We start from the raw sequence: 15,532 nt of genomic DNA, 5'->3' as shown, positions 1-15,532 counted from the left end.
CAGTATTTCAGAGAATTCATCCCTCAGCAGCCGAGAAGCCTTATAAAAAGTTAAAAACCACAGCAAGCTTGTTACATACATTACCAAGTGTGATGCCATTTCCATTCCACATGCTTAAAGCTGTCCTGGGGGATAGTGATCAGCTTTTTTACACACATCCCTTTCCTATTGCAGCAAAGTATATAGGAGATCAGAAGTCTCTCACTGTCACTAGCCTGTAATTAATATCAGACTATCACAGAATAGGAGGAACAGCTTGCAGGTATTTCCTTTTCCGAAGGCATAGCTGTGGAGCTGTTCCCATAGCAAGTAAAATCACAAACAGGATAATATAGATAGCATAAAATCAAATGTAATTGTACATCATTCACACCCAAGGGCATGCTATACAACATTATGAACAGAGTAAGTCTCAAGAAGCATCACAATAAGCTTATTTAAAAAACCCTCCACTAACGTAGATACCTTCCATTACAAAGAAGTATCAAAATTTCAATAATGCTTTATTAAGGACAGATTAATATGCAATATTTTTTAAGCTAAAAACTAAAGATTTAAGCTTCCATCTGGTCTGAAGCAGAACAAAGTGCTGTCTTCTCTTTACAAGAAATATGGAATACTTTCAGGTATCTTGTTCAAAGATACACAGGGTTTTCAATTTTCTAAATAATTCTACATACATACAAGAGAAGTTAGTAGGCATTTAAGTCTCAAACTGTATTAGGTGGGCTGACCACGTTGGCATCCTGGTGAGCAGCAGTTGTACCACTGGATTCTGGAACTGTTTCAGTGACTGTCAGTGTTGAATCTGCAAAGTAGAAGAAGTGTCATCTTGTGGTTGTGTTGTTTTTAAAGTATCTTCATTAAACCAGTCAAATTTGACTACTGCCATCTATGCATCCAGTCATGAATCCAGTTACAAGTCTCCTTTTCAATACCATTTGGTATTAACACTGGATTTTAGCACTGGGTTACACTAACACAGAGTAAAACTAATTCTAATTAAGAATCAAGTCTTGTTAGTGCTTTAGAACTAGGCAGAGCTGCCACCAAACAGCACTCTCATCCTCAGAACAAGAGCTTATGAACCTGAAGTAAGGCTTTCATCCTGCTGTAGTCATGTAATAAGCAAAAGCAGCTTAAGATTAAATGCAAAGCTTCTTGCCAAACAGTTGTGTTGTCACTTATGGGAGGTGAGAGGAGGAACGCAACACCAGCTCAGATAGAAAGAGAACCAAGATGTGTCTAGAATGGCTCAAACCTCTGTAGAATTTAATATTTGCAGAAGCTCTCATCTGGCAATTAAAGGAGCTGCCTAGTAATAATAATAATAATAAAAAAGCCACTTAATTCAGGTTATGCAGCATTGTGAAAGAGCTATTGTGAGAGCTGTAAAGCTTGGAGGTTTTAAAAGCAGTTTAGAGGACGTAGCTGCATATGGTTTGTGTTAAGTCATTGATCTGTATGATCAAGTATGTGTAGTTAAAACCTCACTGAGATGAAAGGAGCTTTTCCTTTCCTCATTTCCCTGTTTCAGAATCTGTAGCCTGAAAGGCTACACTTACAGCTATAGAGCTTTTGAAAACCCTTTTTTCCAAGCGATAACTGGGACAGAAATATAAACAACTGCTTAGATTCTAGCACATGGCTGTGCAATGTTGATCAAAGCATCCATCTGTCACACAGCTGAGAGCTTGGCTATCTGGTGCTATTTCCTCCAGAATGGAGGCTTCAGCATGCACTTAAGACTTCAAGAAGGCAGCAAAGCTAAGCTCCAGACCTTGTCAGTTCTGGGAAAGCTTTGAACAGAAGCATGCAAGCCCCTGAGATGAGCCCTTCTCAGCAACATTTACTAATATAAGTGGATCTGCTGATAGCAGCCCAAATGTTCACTTTTCTTATCAGAAACAAACTGTAATGCTGGCAGACAAATGTTGTTCACAAACACTTTGCTCTGCTTAGTCACTTAGAGGGAGGAGGGAAAGAGAAGAGCAGATTAGCAAAAATCATAAAAAGCAAAGAAGCATCTAGAATAAAAGTCATAAAAGCAGAAAAATATATTGAATAAAACATCTATAGAGAAGAACACAAAGCTTGGTAAAACTGCAGCAGAAAAAACAGTGACACGTTTAGCTACAGTTTCTACTCCCCCATCTGCTAGTGATTGTCTGCCAAGAGCTTGCTATCAAGTATTTGTTCCCACCTTTGCATGGCTGTACATCCACAATCATGCAGTCATCATCATCCTCATCTTCCTCAGTGTCTGCCTGAAAGCCATCCATCTCCATCGCCTCAGCCTTAAGGGGAAGAGGAGGAATAGAAAAGTTACAAGATATCAGCAAGGTGGCAGCGTTAAGGGGCAAGATCTTGCACAGCCAATGCTAAGGACTGAGATGGACACCTCTCACAGTTAGTGCTCAAAGCACAGTCCATAGATGTTTGCAAGGAACAGCAGACACTGACTTCTGGTAAAAGGCCTGGTCTGCAATGGCCCATACAGCAGGAAGCATGCCAAGTGCTTGTGCTCCATGTTTCACTATTACACAACACCAATTACACACCTAGAAGTCAGTTCAAGCCTCAATTAGAGTCTGACTCAGTTTTGTCCTTATTATATATATATATTTAAGGGAAATCTTCCCCCTCTTTTGATTTCTTGCTTCTGAAGACAAAAAGCAACTTCAGCTTGTCAAGTTTAAACTTGTTCTCCCCTGACTCATCTCTGTCAACAAACTTCTGGTCAGGGAGGGATGACAGTTCTTTCCTTGGTGACACTATTTGCTGCCCTCAGAGCTGCAAATCCACTCATTTTGAATCAGGAAAGGAAACAAACATAAGGAGTGATGCAAACTGAAGCTGTTCTGCATCAAATATCTCCAAGTTCTTTTCTCCCCCCCCTACTTTCTTCAGCTGGAACTGTGAAACTGAAGTCTCAGAAGTTGGTCCCTGCCCATACTAACTGTTCCAAGAAGTTTTATATTTACAGCTTTCATTAAAGTTGCAGTTTTCAGATAAAGTACCTCCCCTCCTACACATGCTGAGGTATTTCAGTACCAGGTTCTTTCTCTGCAGCTTATGTAAGAGCATCTTTACTTATAGAAGAGTCCTGGCACGAGCTTTGTGGCACAGCCATATAGGAGAACAGTCAGCAGGTCAAGGCTGTCAGGTTCTCTAATTTCTCCACAAGCTCCAACCTTGCTCAGCTGGAAGGATGGGATCTCAATACCCAAATGCTGCTGATTTAGATGACAGGCATGAAAGGCCTTCAGGAACCTGACACCTCTGTTCTGAGCTGTGCTACATCACATCTCACGAGGGCAATTAAGATGTTTTCTTAGGCCAATGTTGTAACTCTACTAAAAGAGTTAGCTTCACTATGTCTGCCCAAGTGCTTGAATATAAGCAGAGCTTTGGAGTTATTTTTCTATTTTTTAATCTCTGCTTTTATTTAGCATATAAGAAAAAAAAAACCAATCAGATGCAGTTTGAGGACTGAACAGCTTCTCAGCTTTCTGTTCCCTATCGATATTTGTACTTCATTACAGATCTTCAGTACAAAAGCTGAAGAAGTGGAAAGTAAACTTAGAAAGAAAAGCACAAAAAGCCTCGAGCAAGGCTTCCTTCCTCCCCCTTACACACAGGAGAGCAATATAAATCCACTGAAGAGTGCAAACTACTCCTGTCTGTAGGTTTGAAAGCACACAGCTGATAACAGCAGGTTTCAGGACCTAAAGCCTTACTGTCTTAAGAACATGGACAGAGCATCACATAGCTGAAGCACTGATCACATGCTTTTCAACCATACTTTTGGATAATTAAGCTCTTAATACTACTTGTTTGCCTCTGCTTTTCAGGGTAGCCATAACAGGAAGAGCAGAGATTAGAGTTGGAATAGTGACTACTCCAAGTATCTTCTTTGCTCCTGTGATTTTTGTTTTTAAAACAGCTCTTGAAATCCAGCTTTATATATATATAATAGTATGAGCCTGAGACTTTGCAGACTATTAAGAGTTGAGTTGCAGCACTTAGAAACCACATTTAGCCAGTACATGTGCTTCTGATGCAAGTCACCAGCCCAGGCTATACATCTGGCAGCCATACACACAAATCTGCACGCAAATTGCATACAGCTGGAAAACCAAGGACAAGCAAACACTCAAAACTATTCCCAGCTTGGAAGCAATCACTGCCAAATAGCAGAAAATGGAAGAACAGCAGATTAATGTTTCAAGTGAAACAATCCAAGTTAGAGGAAAAGAAATCCATCTCTTTAGAGTTGGGAAATTTTACTCCTTCCCCACCAAAAAGATCTTTTTGTATGACAAATAGTTTTGGTAGCTTAATATTTTGACTCTGCTGATGGCAGATTCAGGTCAATCTGGGAGGAGTGCCATGATATTTGCCTACTGAAGACACACAGCTGCATTCCTGCCGTTCATAACTGGGGAAGAGTGCTGTGAAAGCTCACCTGTTCAGCATCCCTAGGCCTTTTCATGAATTTAGTGATGCACATGCTTCCAGTAGATTTCCTCTTTACTGACACAGGGGTGCTCTGCACAAGTGCCACACCTGGCACACCGCCACCGTCCTCCTTTCCTGAAGAAGGAACTTGGGTGACGTAGTTCCATTGGCAAGGGACAGGGAGGTGCTCTTGATCAAAACTCTTCAGCACCTCTGAGTGGACGTACCAACACATCCGATATTCAGGTCTCTTCTCATACACAGAGTTCTCAGAAATTATTCTCTTTAGCCTGGCTTTGGAAGGGACACCACTGTCCTCACCAACTGGTGTCTGTGGTCGGGATGTGTTGGGGCTCACAGGGCTCGTGTCTCCACAGTCAGCAGCTGCAGTCACATCACTGAACAGTCCCTGCCGGCAGCACTCCTGGAACTCCTGGATGATCACTTTGCTCCCATTCACGTTCCCATGGAGCAGTGGTAGAAGCTGGCCGAGGACTGCAGAGAAGAGAGGTTGCATAAAGTTTGTAGAGAACTATTTAAAGGTCAAGAAAAGCCTGGCTGACATAATATCAGTATACACGCCCCAGGAAAGAAGACAAATAAGATTTTAGCTTCTGTTGCAGCCCTGTATCTAAACTTTATATAGACATGTCAGCCACAATAGGAATGTGAAGTGAGAATTTCAACCTCTATTTTAGTCTTTTTGGGCATTACTCATACCCTTGTGTTAATCATACATAGGATGTACTCAGTACTGAAATTACAAACAAAATACATCCTCTCTCCCTGAGTAACACACAGCTAAGTTGGCTCAAGCACCTCCAGTAAGTAGTCCTAAATCTGAGCCTTCTGAATGAAGTCTTGTTGGCATTGTTTCCTGGATTACCTGAAGCAAGAGCTTTTAGAGACAGCAACCAAGGCCACAGAGTTGTGCAATGGCAGAAAACTGAATCCCAGGAGACTTCATAAAGATTACTTGAATTTCAGACAGTAATAAGCAGACCATTCTGATGCTTTAACTTGATTTAAAAAAAAAAAAATCTCAAAACTGGAGTACAACAGTGCATATATACAATTATTTAGCCCTTCACGTCTTACTCTGCTGATCTTTTGCTCTTTTTTTGCTACATTTCTGTATCTGCTGTTCTTCCTCAGCAACAGATGAATCCAGGATACACGCTGAGAACTGCTGGAGAACCTTCAGGTCTGCATTTGTGCCACTGTCATTTTGTGCACTTTCCCAGATGCAGCCAATTTTCACAGGCTGTAGAACATGGAGCCTCTTCCCCTTGGCCATCAGTTCATCCCACTCCTTTGCTTTCAGCTTTTGACGAACCTTCTGATTCTCTGGATCACACTCCTAAAAACCCACAGGTGAAAAATCTTGTTACAACCATTCCAGATGAGCAATGTTCTTTTAAAAAAAAAAAAAAAGCCACCTTCTTATTGTGTTCCCTGAGTTACACAAGTTCTCTCCTGCACTAAGCAAATACAAGTGATGTCACTGCCAGGACTACAAGATTTCTTCGTATGTCAATATTTAGTACTTGATACATAAGAAGCAAAGATGGAAATCCAGTGACACCTTGTTCACTTACTTCTGTCACTCCTTCATCTTCAGATAGGTACCCATGGGGTACAAAAAACCCATCGTCATCATCTTCATCCTCTCCTTCCTCTTCATCATCCTAAACATAAACTCAGCTTTTTAGAAATCTGGCACTGTCAGATGCACTCGTTCTTAAAAGCTGTCTTTCAGCACGTAGAATCCTTACCCCTTCACTATGGGAAAGGCTTTCACCAGGTTCCTCCTCTTCCCACTCTTCATCACTATCTACTTCATAGTCCAGTAATTTCTAGAAGAAGAAATGCCAATATGCCACTTCTGTTAATCTGAAAGCACGATGTCAGAGCCCACCTAGTGCTTCATAACTCAATAGCAAGAACGAGCACACAAGTGGATCAGAAATCCTAAAGAACAGGTAAACCTGAACACCATAAATTCACTTTGAGATCATTAAGGAAAAAAAAGAATCCAACTACGCTGCCTGTAAGTTACTTACACTGTCCTTTGACCAAGGATTCCTGGGACGGATCACAGTGGTTTTCTTGTTCCATGTGCCCCAGTATGCAGGACGGTGATTTTCACAGAACTGCAGAAGTTTCATTCTACCAAATTTCCCCCTTTCAGGAACAGCATCTGTTTTGCAGTTATCCACTACTACCACATCACTGTTAAAACAAGAGACTATCTTCAGAACCTACAGAATGCTCCCCTGCTGCTCAGGATAATATCTTCTACAGAATTTCAGTTCAGTATCAACACAGAACTTGAGCTGATTAGAACAAACACTCACAATTTGGTCGCCAGAACAGGAGTTTCAGATAAGCTACTGCCCTCTTATCAATACTATGGGTACCAGCAGCCCTGCCTTAGTTTCAAGAAGTACAATTGACATCTATCAAAGCTAAACACTATTCAAAGGCAAGTAGTTTCCAGTGCTGAAATGGAGCTGCCTAAAATGAAAGAAATCCTTATTTGCAGGAAGCAAGAAACATTATAGAATGAAGGAAATCTGTATCATAACATACTCTCCCTTTGAGAGGACTGGCAGACAAGAATCAAAAGAAAAGCTGCACCTTTCTACCATCCATAGGATAGATTACAGTTTCCTTGAAACCAGTCCCCTGTTCATCACAAAAACAAGTGGAGAAAACCCAGAGACACAGACTAACCTGTTCACTGTGGTACTGCTATTGACAAAAGTGGGTCCAGTTTTACGTGGCTTACGACACTTGAGATCCCTCAAGAAAGAAACTTCACTATTCTGTGCACGCAGGAGCCGATCCAGCTGTTCTAAGAAGTCTGGATAAAGGGCAATACGACAGAGGGGAGCTAAGACCATGTTCTCTTTAATTTCAAAAGGAGCAAACTTCCCACAAGAGCCAGCAAGAATCTGAAATGGTAAGTGAGGATTGTTAGGGCCTGAACGCCTGAGAAACTACAGTACCAGCATATTCATAACACACAAACCTAAGGGAAAAAAAACGTTACTGATATTTGAATGAGGACTTACAATAAGCCCTTCCTATCAGAGACTCCAACAGATCCTCTAAAGGTCTGTACACCCAACACAGCAGGAGACAAAGATGAGATTTTACTCAAGCAACTACAGACTTCTGTCATCTTTACTCTGGTCACAGACTTTTTTTTTTTTTTTTTTTTTTTAAAAGAAAACCCCTTCAATGTTTTAAAAATGAGGAAGTACTATTGCCTTTTTCACCTAAGGAGCTCTAAGGGATAGGTGAGAAGGAAACCAGTGTGTTTGTAAGAAGATGACTAATGAAAACCCAATGAAACGCAGGCATAGCAATAGCTCACCTTTGGGGCTTGCGGAGTCTTTGGTTTCTGGAAGAATCTTGTGATTTCTGCTTTCTGAGCATTAATACGCTAAGGTCAGAATGAAAATGCAAATTGTAATTAAAGGTATGACAAGGCCTCATCATTTAAAGTGAACTCAAGCATGACCCAACTTCAAAACTAATGAGGCATAAAACAAAGTTCAGTTGTTTATCAGCTCCTGTGATGCAATAAAAAAAAAATAATAATTGTTTTCTCTAACACACTTGCACAGATTACAGTGTAATTGCTAAGACAAGAAATGCAGAAAGAATTTAACAGATAGAACAGAGACAGCAGCATCTAAACAAGACAAGAAAACTGCAAGATCTAACTGGTGGAATGGCACTACCTGATCCCATTGGACTGACTCTGTTTCAAAGGGACGTGCTCATCCCCCAGCAGCAGATGCTGCAGGGGCAGCAAGGCATTGTACAATGCTGAGAGAACTTCAGGGAAGGTAAAGCAGCAGCTCCACAGCTCATAGCTCAGCAGGACTCAGCAGGGTGCCAGGGAGTCCATTCACAGCATTTCACAAGAACAGAAGAGCTTAGAGAAAGCATTTACCTTTTCCTCCTCTTTTAACCGTTTCTCCTCTTCTTTCTTTCTCTTCTCCTCAAGTTTTGCCCTTAAATATAAGAGTTCATTTCACTGGTCACAAATCAGAGTATTTGCTTGGACTGTGGCAGGTGAGAAGCCTTAATTAAGACCAATCACACTATGCACTAAGATAATTTGTTAAACAAGCATGGCACTTGACTGAAGTGCATAGAAGACTCTCTTCATTCCTTCTAAATCAGATATTGAACTGATGTGGGCACAGAATGTATAGGATGTTTCAAATTTTCCTCAATACCAAGAAAAGGTATTTAATGAGTTATCACAATACGAATGACTTCCTCAACAGAGGACAGCAGTACCAGCAAATGCAAAGTGAATAGCAAGACTGATCAGGAAGGGAAAACTCAGTGGTTCATGACAGCTCTTTTCAGCCATTTCAGATCAGAAACCCAGGTCAGCCAGCAAGCAAAAAGCAGTGCTGAGATTAAGATTTGACATTCTTTCCACCACTTTGAATATACTCAGTGACAAATAGGCACATGCTGTCCTGTCCTCTGAAATAGAGGGATACAGTGGGTCTGCAAAGGTTATCACCTCATCATACATTATTCCCCATGGCCTTTAGAAGCCAAGTCACTTACTCCAAGGCTTCCTGCCTCTCCTTGCGTTTCTCCTCCTTCACTCTCAACTTCTCAGCTTTTTCCTTTTCTTCTTTTTCTTTCTTTTCTCTTCTTTCTTTCTCTTTCAGTTCTTTCTCCTCCTCTTTCTTCTTCTTTGCCTCTTCCTTGGCTCGCTCCTTTGCGGCTTTTGCCTCTTCTTTCAGCCTTCCTTTTTCCTCCCTTTCTGCTTGTAACTTCTGCAGCTTGTCAGCACGCTCCTGATCCTAGTTCAAGAAAACCCATTAAGAAAGTGTCTTTGTGCACAGAAGCAGCTGCTGGCATACACACTTGAGTGAAATAAGGACATAACTTCTCCAACTGAGATTCTTGACCCAGCCACAAAGACCTGCAAGGTTCCAGTTAGGAACTGCATCCTGTATGCAGCCTCAGCTAGCTGAACTGTCTTGTGTGGCATTTTATTAGTTAATTTCTTTTCAGGTAATCAGACAAGGCAAAGCACTCTGTGCTTATTTAATGCATAGCATGAAAACAATGAGGGAAGGTGAGAAGAGTGAAAATGTTGTTTTCCCACATTATTTCATTTCAAAGCAACTAAAATTCTTTTTATGGGTCTACTGATATAAATGAGAAGATGGTATTCTTACTAATTAAAATAAACAAACAAATTTAAGGAAAATAATTTCCCTACACTGTAGGCATTGGTAACTCCACAAGGAAACTAGGATATGTCTGAACTCGGAGATATAAACACCCTTCTGGTACATTTCCAATTTCTTTTTGTTTATTTCACTTCTAAGTCTTCTTGGCAGGATGAAAAATTACTGAACAGCATTACAGTGTACAAATAATACCAAAACTGTGCCAAAGGTAAAAAGCAACACTGTCAGAACTGAGTCATTAGAACTCAGTAAAGATCTACTGGGTAGCTTTAGGAAGAGGTATAAAGCAAACAGCAGGGGCAGTGGGTTGATTTAGCTTTCAACACAAAGCTTCCACATTCTCATCTCTCTCAAACGAAATTATTTACATAAATAAACATTATAAGTGAATTATAGAAAGAAAAACAACAGTCTGGAACTTTACATGGGGCACTGTGAAAAGCAAGCATCTCAGAGAGTACACTCAGCCACTTATAGCTTATATTAAAAAAAGCAAGCAACCAACCAATTTATAAATTAGTTACTACAGAACACAGCAGGGATTTACAAGCACAGCCCTTCCCAACTGCTGTTAAAATAACAGCCAGCTTTTCAGCATGCAGAGCCCACTCATACAACGCTGACTGTTTGAGAACTCCACGTGATCCATCAGCCTCCTCTGTATTTAGCACTGCATGACTGAAAACAGAATGGACAGCAAAATTACACCGCTGTTTTGCCTGGATGTTCTGAGTAGCAGCGTTGGAGTGGACACACACTGTAGCCTTAAGCATTTCCAGCAGTGATGTCCAATAGTTGCCATGAAACCATTGGCCCTCTTGCCTCACTTGCGGAAGAACAGATGCTACTTTTTGTGTTTTAAAGGGAGAAGGGTGAGAACAGTAAGGTAGGAACCCTAAACAGAAGTCTGTCAAGGATATCACTTGTGAGTGTCTGCTCTGTAGGCTTCCACTCTCCAAGGAAGGGTTTGAAAACACTCCCCAAAGCACTCTGATGAGCAGTCAGCAACATTTATAGTCTCTTAATATCTTACTGAAGCGCACAGAAATGCAGTGCAGGCCACCCACACTTCATTAGGTATGCATTAAGGAGATTTGGGAACAAACTGAGTGCTTTAACCACATGCATTAAGGCTCTTCCATATTCATCAGTGAGGAAAGCCAGGGAAAGAGATGCTATAAGTAGACTGAGATGAAATGCACAGGGCTTTGCTTACTATTCAATGCAAAAGCACAGCAGGTTAACTTTCTATGTCAGTGAAAAAGCCTTACTCTTTGCAATCTCAGCTTCTCCTTCTCTGCAGAACTTTTGTGGAGTTTCTGAGATACCTGAAATCACAAAAAAGGAAGTTTTATAGATCCGTATCATTCCTTTTTCATGAGACACTAAAACTACTAAAAAGAACAGCAAGCTCCATTTAAATTACATTAAATTTTTCTTCAGATTAGTATATTCAGCAACATAAGCATTCCTCCAGCACTAGATGTGCTCGAACTCTATTCTTAGATCCAATCTCACTGGTTTACACATAAGCCTGAACACATCTAATTGTTTCAGTTTACATTAGGTCCTCCTATTACTAAGCTTTGCATAAACAAACCCTTCTAGTTACTCAGTCCTAAAATATCATTTGCAATGTAACACCATGAGTACAAAAACCAACAGCAGGTACAGCTGCTACAAATCACAAGAGCACAACATTAACTCAAAGGAAGCAACTCTGCCATGTAAACTTTTTTTTTTTAATGCCAGATTGTTTAGCTACAGCTTCCTAAGTGCAAGGACTACCATCAATATTTCCATGCTGTTCCTGCTGGTGATCATAGCCCTCCTGTTCTTCCACTATTATAAGTGCATCACCCTATGGGTCACACCTTCCTTTCAGTTAGAGCCATTATCCCCAAGGAGGAAAGGTACAAAGGTACTCTGTATCTAAAGAGTAGCACTCATTGACACGTTAGTTTCTGAGCAGTCTATTTCAGCACACTCTGGCTTGATTTCTTGTATCCACTTCCTCCTGCCATTCTCAGGCAAAGGCTGAGCATTTATCTCTGCGATTAAAGCATTTGGTCTGCTTTATTTTCTGCACTCAGACACAGAAGTTCAGAGCGTAAAGATGCATCAAGTGATTCTGTATTCACATGATGCAAAATAAGAACACTTTAAACTCAGAGCTTTACTTTACTGAAGTGTTTCTGCTTTAGAAAGCAGACATTCTAGCACAGACAATGGTGCAGATCAGCACAGACATCCCACTCTGGCTAACAGAATGAACGATGTGTTAACCTTGCCTCATACCAGGCAAAACCAATAACTTGTTGACCTGAATATATTACCTCCAAAGTCAAGTGCTCTCTTCTGTTCTGTTGCACTAGGAATATTTCATGCCTACTTAAGTTTGTGTGTGTATTGTAAAGTGATATCACAAGTTTTAACAGCCAGAAGTTTTAACAGAAGTCAGAACCAGGTAACTCCCCCCAAATAAAATTCAAACAGAAGAAAAAAGGCAGACCACAATGAGAACTTCAAGTCCAGTTCATGCAGCACAGCATCTGTATACCTGTAAAAGCCTTCCTCATTTTCCCCTCCAATAATGCAGTTAAATGCAAGCAAGCACAGCAGTCAGAGAGCTCAGCTGAACTTTGGGCAAGGCTTGGCATCCAACACACTCCCCAAAATTGCTCTGCTGTACAGGTTTCAGTGCTGAGTGTTGTGCTCCCAACCAGAGCATCCTCTCTTTACACCTCCACCACCTTAATCTGCTCCCCAGGGAGACCAAGCACTTTTCAACCACTCAAGTCACAACCATTTCAGCCACCTGCACAGATACCGTTGGTTTTAAAAGCCTCCCCTTCAGCACAGCACCAGAAGTCACAAATCTCAGGGGTCTCTTGTTACAGGACAGGCAGTGACCAGAAGCTAAACCAGATCACATTCCCAGCACACACAGGGCTGTCAGACCAGAGGTATCCCATCCCCTCCAGCCCTAAGCAGCATCTCATGGTCACAGGAACACACAGTGAATTATCCCTTAAGCATCCTCATGCTGGCCAGGGCACACAAGATGGCTGACAGCACAAGCCTCACACACTTCATTCCTACTGAGACTTATTTGGCTTGTCCTCTGTCTTCAGAGGGAAAACTGCACTTCTGCTAATGTCCTACAGTTTCACTGAAAGGGTTTTTAACAGCCCAGATTCAAGACCTCACACACACACACAAAAAAACTTACAGCAGCAATAGAGAGAACAGAATGGATGTTATGAAACAATATCTGCTGGACAGACTCTGAGCTCTGTCCTTATCTCAGTCACTAAGGTGTACATCCCAAGGCATACACTTCATGATCACTATAATGAAAAGAACCTGTAAAAGGAGTTTAAAGCTGCACTCACACTATTCAAACATAGCAACTCAAAACCAAGACTTAAGTAGTCTAGCTATACAATTTAGAGGATTCAAGAGGGTAATCATTCAGGTACATTATTAATAGATGGACAACACCTTGCGGTCCCACAATCTTTGTGAATAACTTATTTATCCTTTTCATGACAAACAATCCATCTACAGTGTAGTAACTCTTAAACAACCAAGAAAAGAGACCAACCTTCCTAACAGGCGTTGAGACAGCTAAAGGACTAGTATTTCTCTTGGTTTCTGCAACAGGCTGTGCCTCAGGAGAGCTCACAGAGAGGGAGCTTAATGAGGAATTAGTAAGTACAGAGTCTCCTTCATGGGACAATTCTACGGTCTCATTTTCTGATGTGACACTTCCATCCAGAGAAGTGACCTGGGGAGATTTAGCAGCCATAATATCTTCAAGAAGCACCACAGGCATCTTCCCCTCAAATATGACGTCCTTCAGTTCACTCTGATTAACCTTGGTGTTTTCCAAGTTGTTACACTCTGTCAACCCAGAACGAGACTGGATTCCATCTACCAAATCTTCACTCTTATTTGCAATAGCTTCACACCGCACATCAGTCTCCATTGAATCATCAGTTTGGCTGTTCTGGGTGGAATTCAGGCAACTCAGCTTGTTCGTATCTTTTCCTAGCACACCATTAGTCAGAGCTGCAGAAGATGTTTTTGAATCAAAATTAACATCGTCTACATCGTCACTGAGCCTTTGATTAGACTCATCTACCGAGTCAATAATGACGATTATTTCATTTCTGCTATCTTTTGTGCCTTTTTGTATAAAGTGGTCTAAGGGACCCTTCCCATTAACAAGTTTCGGAACAAAAGTCACGTCTGAATTCAGCTGGCAGTCATTCTCCATATTGTCCGTGGGTGCACACGATGTGGCTGTGGAGGAATCCTTACTTTGGCTCAAATCACTCTTAGAACTCTTTCCTTTCTTGCCTTCTGCTTCTGCATCACATTTCTCCTTTGGTACAGGATTCAGGCGCTTGAAAGGCAACCGAGCTGCAACAAACAACATTTGGCTATTTTAGTCACAGAAAACAAATCAGCAGGATAGGGAGAAATAAAACTTAACGCATTCATTTTGCTGTTAAATAGCAGAACAAAACCAGATTACAGCTGCAGGCAGTTCACTACTGCAAATACTTCCAGGCCTGGTGGTTTTAAAAGGCATTAGGGCTTTACAAGAGGTGACAGAGGCTCTCCCACAGCCTTACCTTGCACGAGTCTCCGCGGGGGAGCGATCGCTTTGTCTCTGCACTCCATGGCTACAAAAGGGAAACAAAAAGAGCCCCGTGAATGGCTGGGCCACGCTGCAGCCCCACCACTGGCCCCGAGCAGCACCCAACAGGCACAGCCGGGCTCAGACTGACCTCCAGAGCTGAGGGAAGCCCAAGGGCCGAGGAAACGGCGCCGCTCGGGGCCTACACCGAAACGGTACCTCCGCTCTCGGGCCTCCTTTGTTACCTCAGGAAGGCCCCGCGCCCTCGGAGGCCCGGAAGCCCCGCGATGCCTCCAGGCCTTCCCCTACCTGCCATGGCGAGGCGCCACGGCTCCAGCGGCAGCCGATCCGAGCGGACCCGGCCCGCTCCAACCCACTCCGTCCGGTTCCGGCCCTGCGCCTCCCGCTCGTATTTGGCGGGAGCCGGGACGACCCCGCGCCTGTCCGCACTGATTGGCGGAGTGCGCCCACGTGACGCGCCCTTCCGCCCGCCCTGCCTCCGCCCGCGTCTCGCGAGGAGCCTGTGCGAGAGGCTCGACGCCGGCCCCGCCCCTACATCCGCATTGGTCAGAGCGAAGAGGAGAGCTGATTGGCGGTCACAATTGTCACTCTCGCTCGCTGGAAGCGCTGATTGGATAAAGATGAGGAGGCAGGAGGAGCGTGAAAGGTCCCTCACCCCCGGGCCTGAGGCCGTGTTGCTGTCGGGCGGGAGTGAGGGCGGTGCGGCTCTGTGGAGATCACGGTAGTCTTTCTGCAGTGGTGGGCAGAGGGGCGGGGCCGCCCAGTACATTAGCTCATTGAGTGGACCGAGGCGGTGCGCGAAATGGCGGCCGTGTGGCCAACGAGAGGCCCGGTCAGTAGGCGGCTTTGGCGCGAAGGCTGCTGGGAGTTGTAGTCCGCCTGTGGCCAAGGGATGCTGGGAGCGGGAGCGTCATTCCAGCAGCTGCATTGCCGACTCCTCTTTTCCCTGAAGTCCCCCCTTTTAGTTCAAAAACCGTTCCTCCTCGTCCTGTCACTACCTACCCGTGTACCAAGTCGCTCTCCCTCCTTTTTATGAGCCGCCTTCAGCTACAGGAAGGCCGCAACGATCTTTTTCTCTCCTCCAGGCCGAACACCCCCCGCTCTCTCCGCCTCTCCCTCCTATAACAGCAGTGGCGCTCCGCCAGGCCGCTAGGGGGCGCTG

General features: G+C 43.1%; 1 protein-coding gene across 3 annotated transcripts; it reads right to left on the bottom strand.

Annotated features, from left to right (window-relative positions):
• Window positions 1-332: 332 nt before the first annotated feature.
• On the bottom strand, window positions 333-15,499 carry CHAF1A (chromatin assembly factor 1 subunit A). Of its 3 annotated transcripts, none has more exons than XM_085211418.1 (15): window positions 15,373-15,499; window positions 14,345-14,395; window positions 13,309-14,129; window positions 10,973-11,029; window positions 9,064-9,305; window positions 8,429-8,489; window positions 7,844-7,912; window positions 7,198-7,418; window positions 6,525-6,693; window positions 6,237-6,317; window positions 6,060-6,149; window positions 5,560-5,821; window positions 4,469-4,956; window positions 2,204-2,297; window positions 333-808 (listed from the first exon to the last, which is right to left on the bottom strand). In XM_085211418.1, the coding sequence occupies exons 2-15, from the start codon at window positions 14,391-14,393 to the stop codon at window positions 711-713; spliced, it is 2,802 nt and encodes a 933-aa protein (XP_085067544.1). In that variant the 5' UTR covers window positions 14,394-14,395; window positions 15,373-15,499; the 3' UTR covers window positions 333-710. The 3 variants fall into 3 exon arrangements, with proteins under 3 accessions (XP_085067544.1, XP_085067543.1, XP_003213265.1); XM_085211417.1 differs by lacking the exon at window positions 15,373-15,499 and adding an exon at window positions 14,659-14,837; XM_003213217.4 differs by lacking the exon at window positions 15,373-15,499 and adding an exon at window positions 14,501-14,797.
• Between the last annotated feature and the right edge of the window lie 33 nt (window positions 15,500-15,532).

The sequence above is a fragment of the Meleagris gallopavo genome, chromosome 30, assembly GCF_905368555.1.
Source record: "Meleagris gallopavo chromosome 30, MGAL_WU_HG_1.1, whole genome shotgun sequence".
Classification (NCBI taxonomy): domain Eukaryota; kingdom Metazoa; phylum Chordata; class Aves; order Galliformes; family Phasianidae; genus Meleagris; species Meleagris gallopavo.
Note: the sequence above shows the minus strand (reverse complement) of the source record. Positions and strands in the feature narration are given on the sequence as shown.

Coding starts and splice junctions, on each gene's coding strand:
- CHAF1A (XM_085211417.1), bottom strand. Junction 14,130..14,344: donor CCCGCGGAGACTCGTGCAAG/GTAAGGCTGTGG, acceptor TGTTTGTTGCAG/CTCGGTTGCCTTTCAAGCGC. Junction 4,957..5,559: donor AAGAGCAAAAGATCAGCAGA/GTAAGACGTGAA, acceptor TCTTCTCTGCAG/TCCTCGGCCAGCTTCTACCA.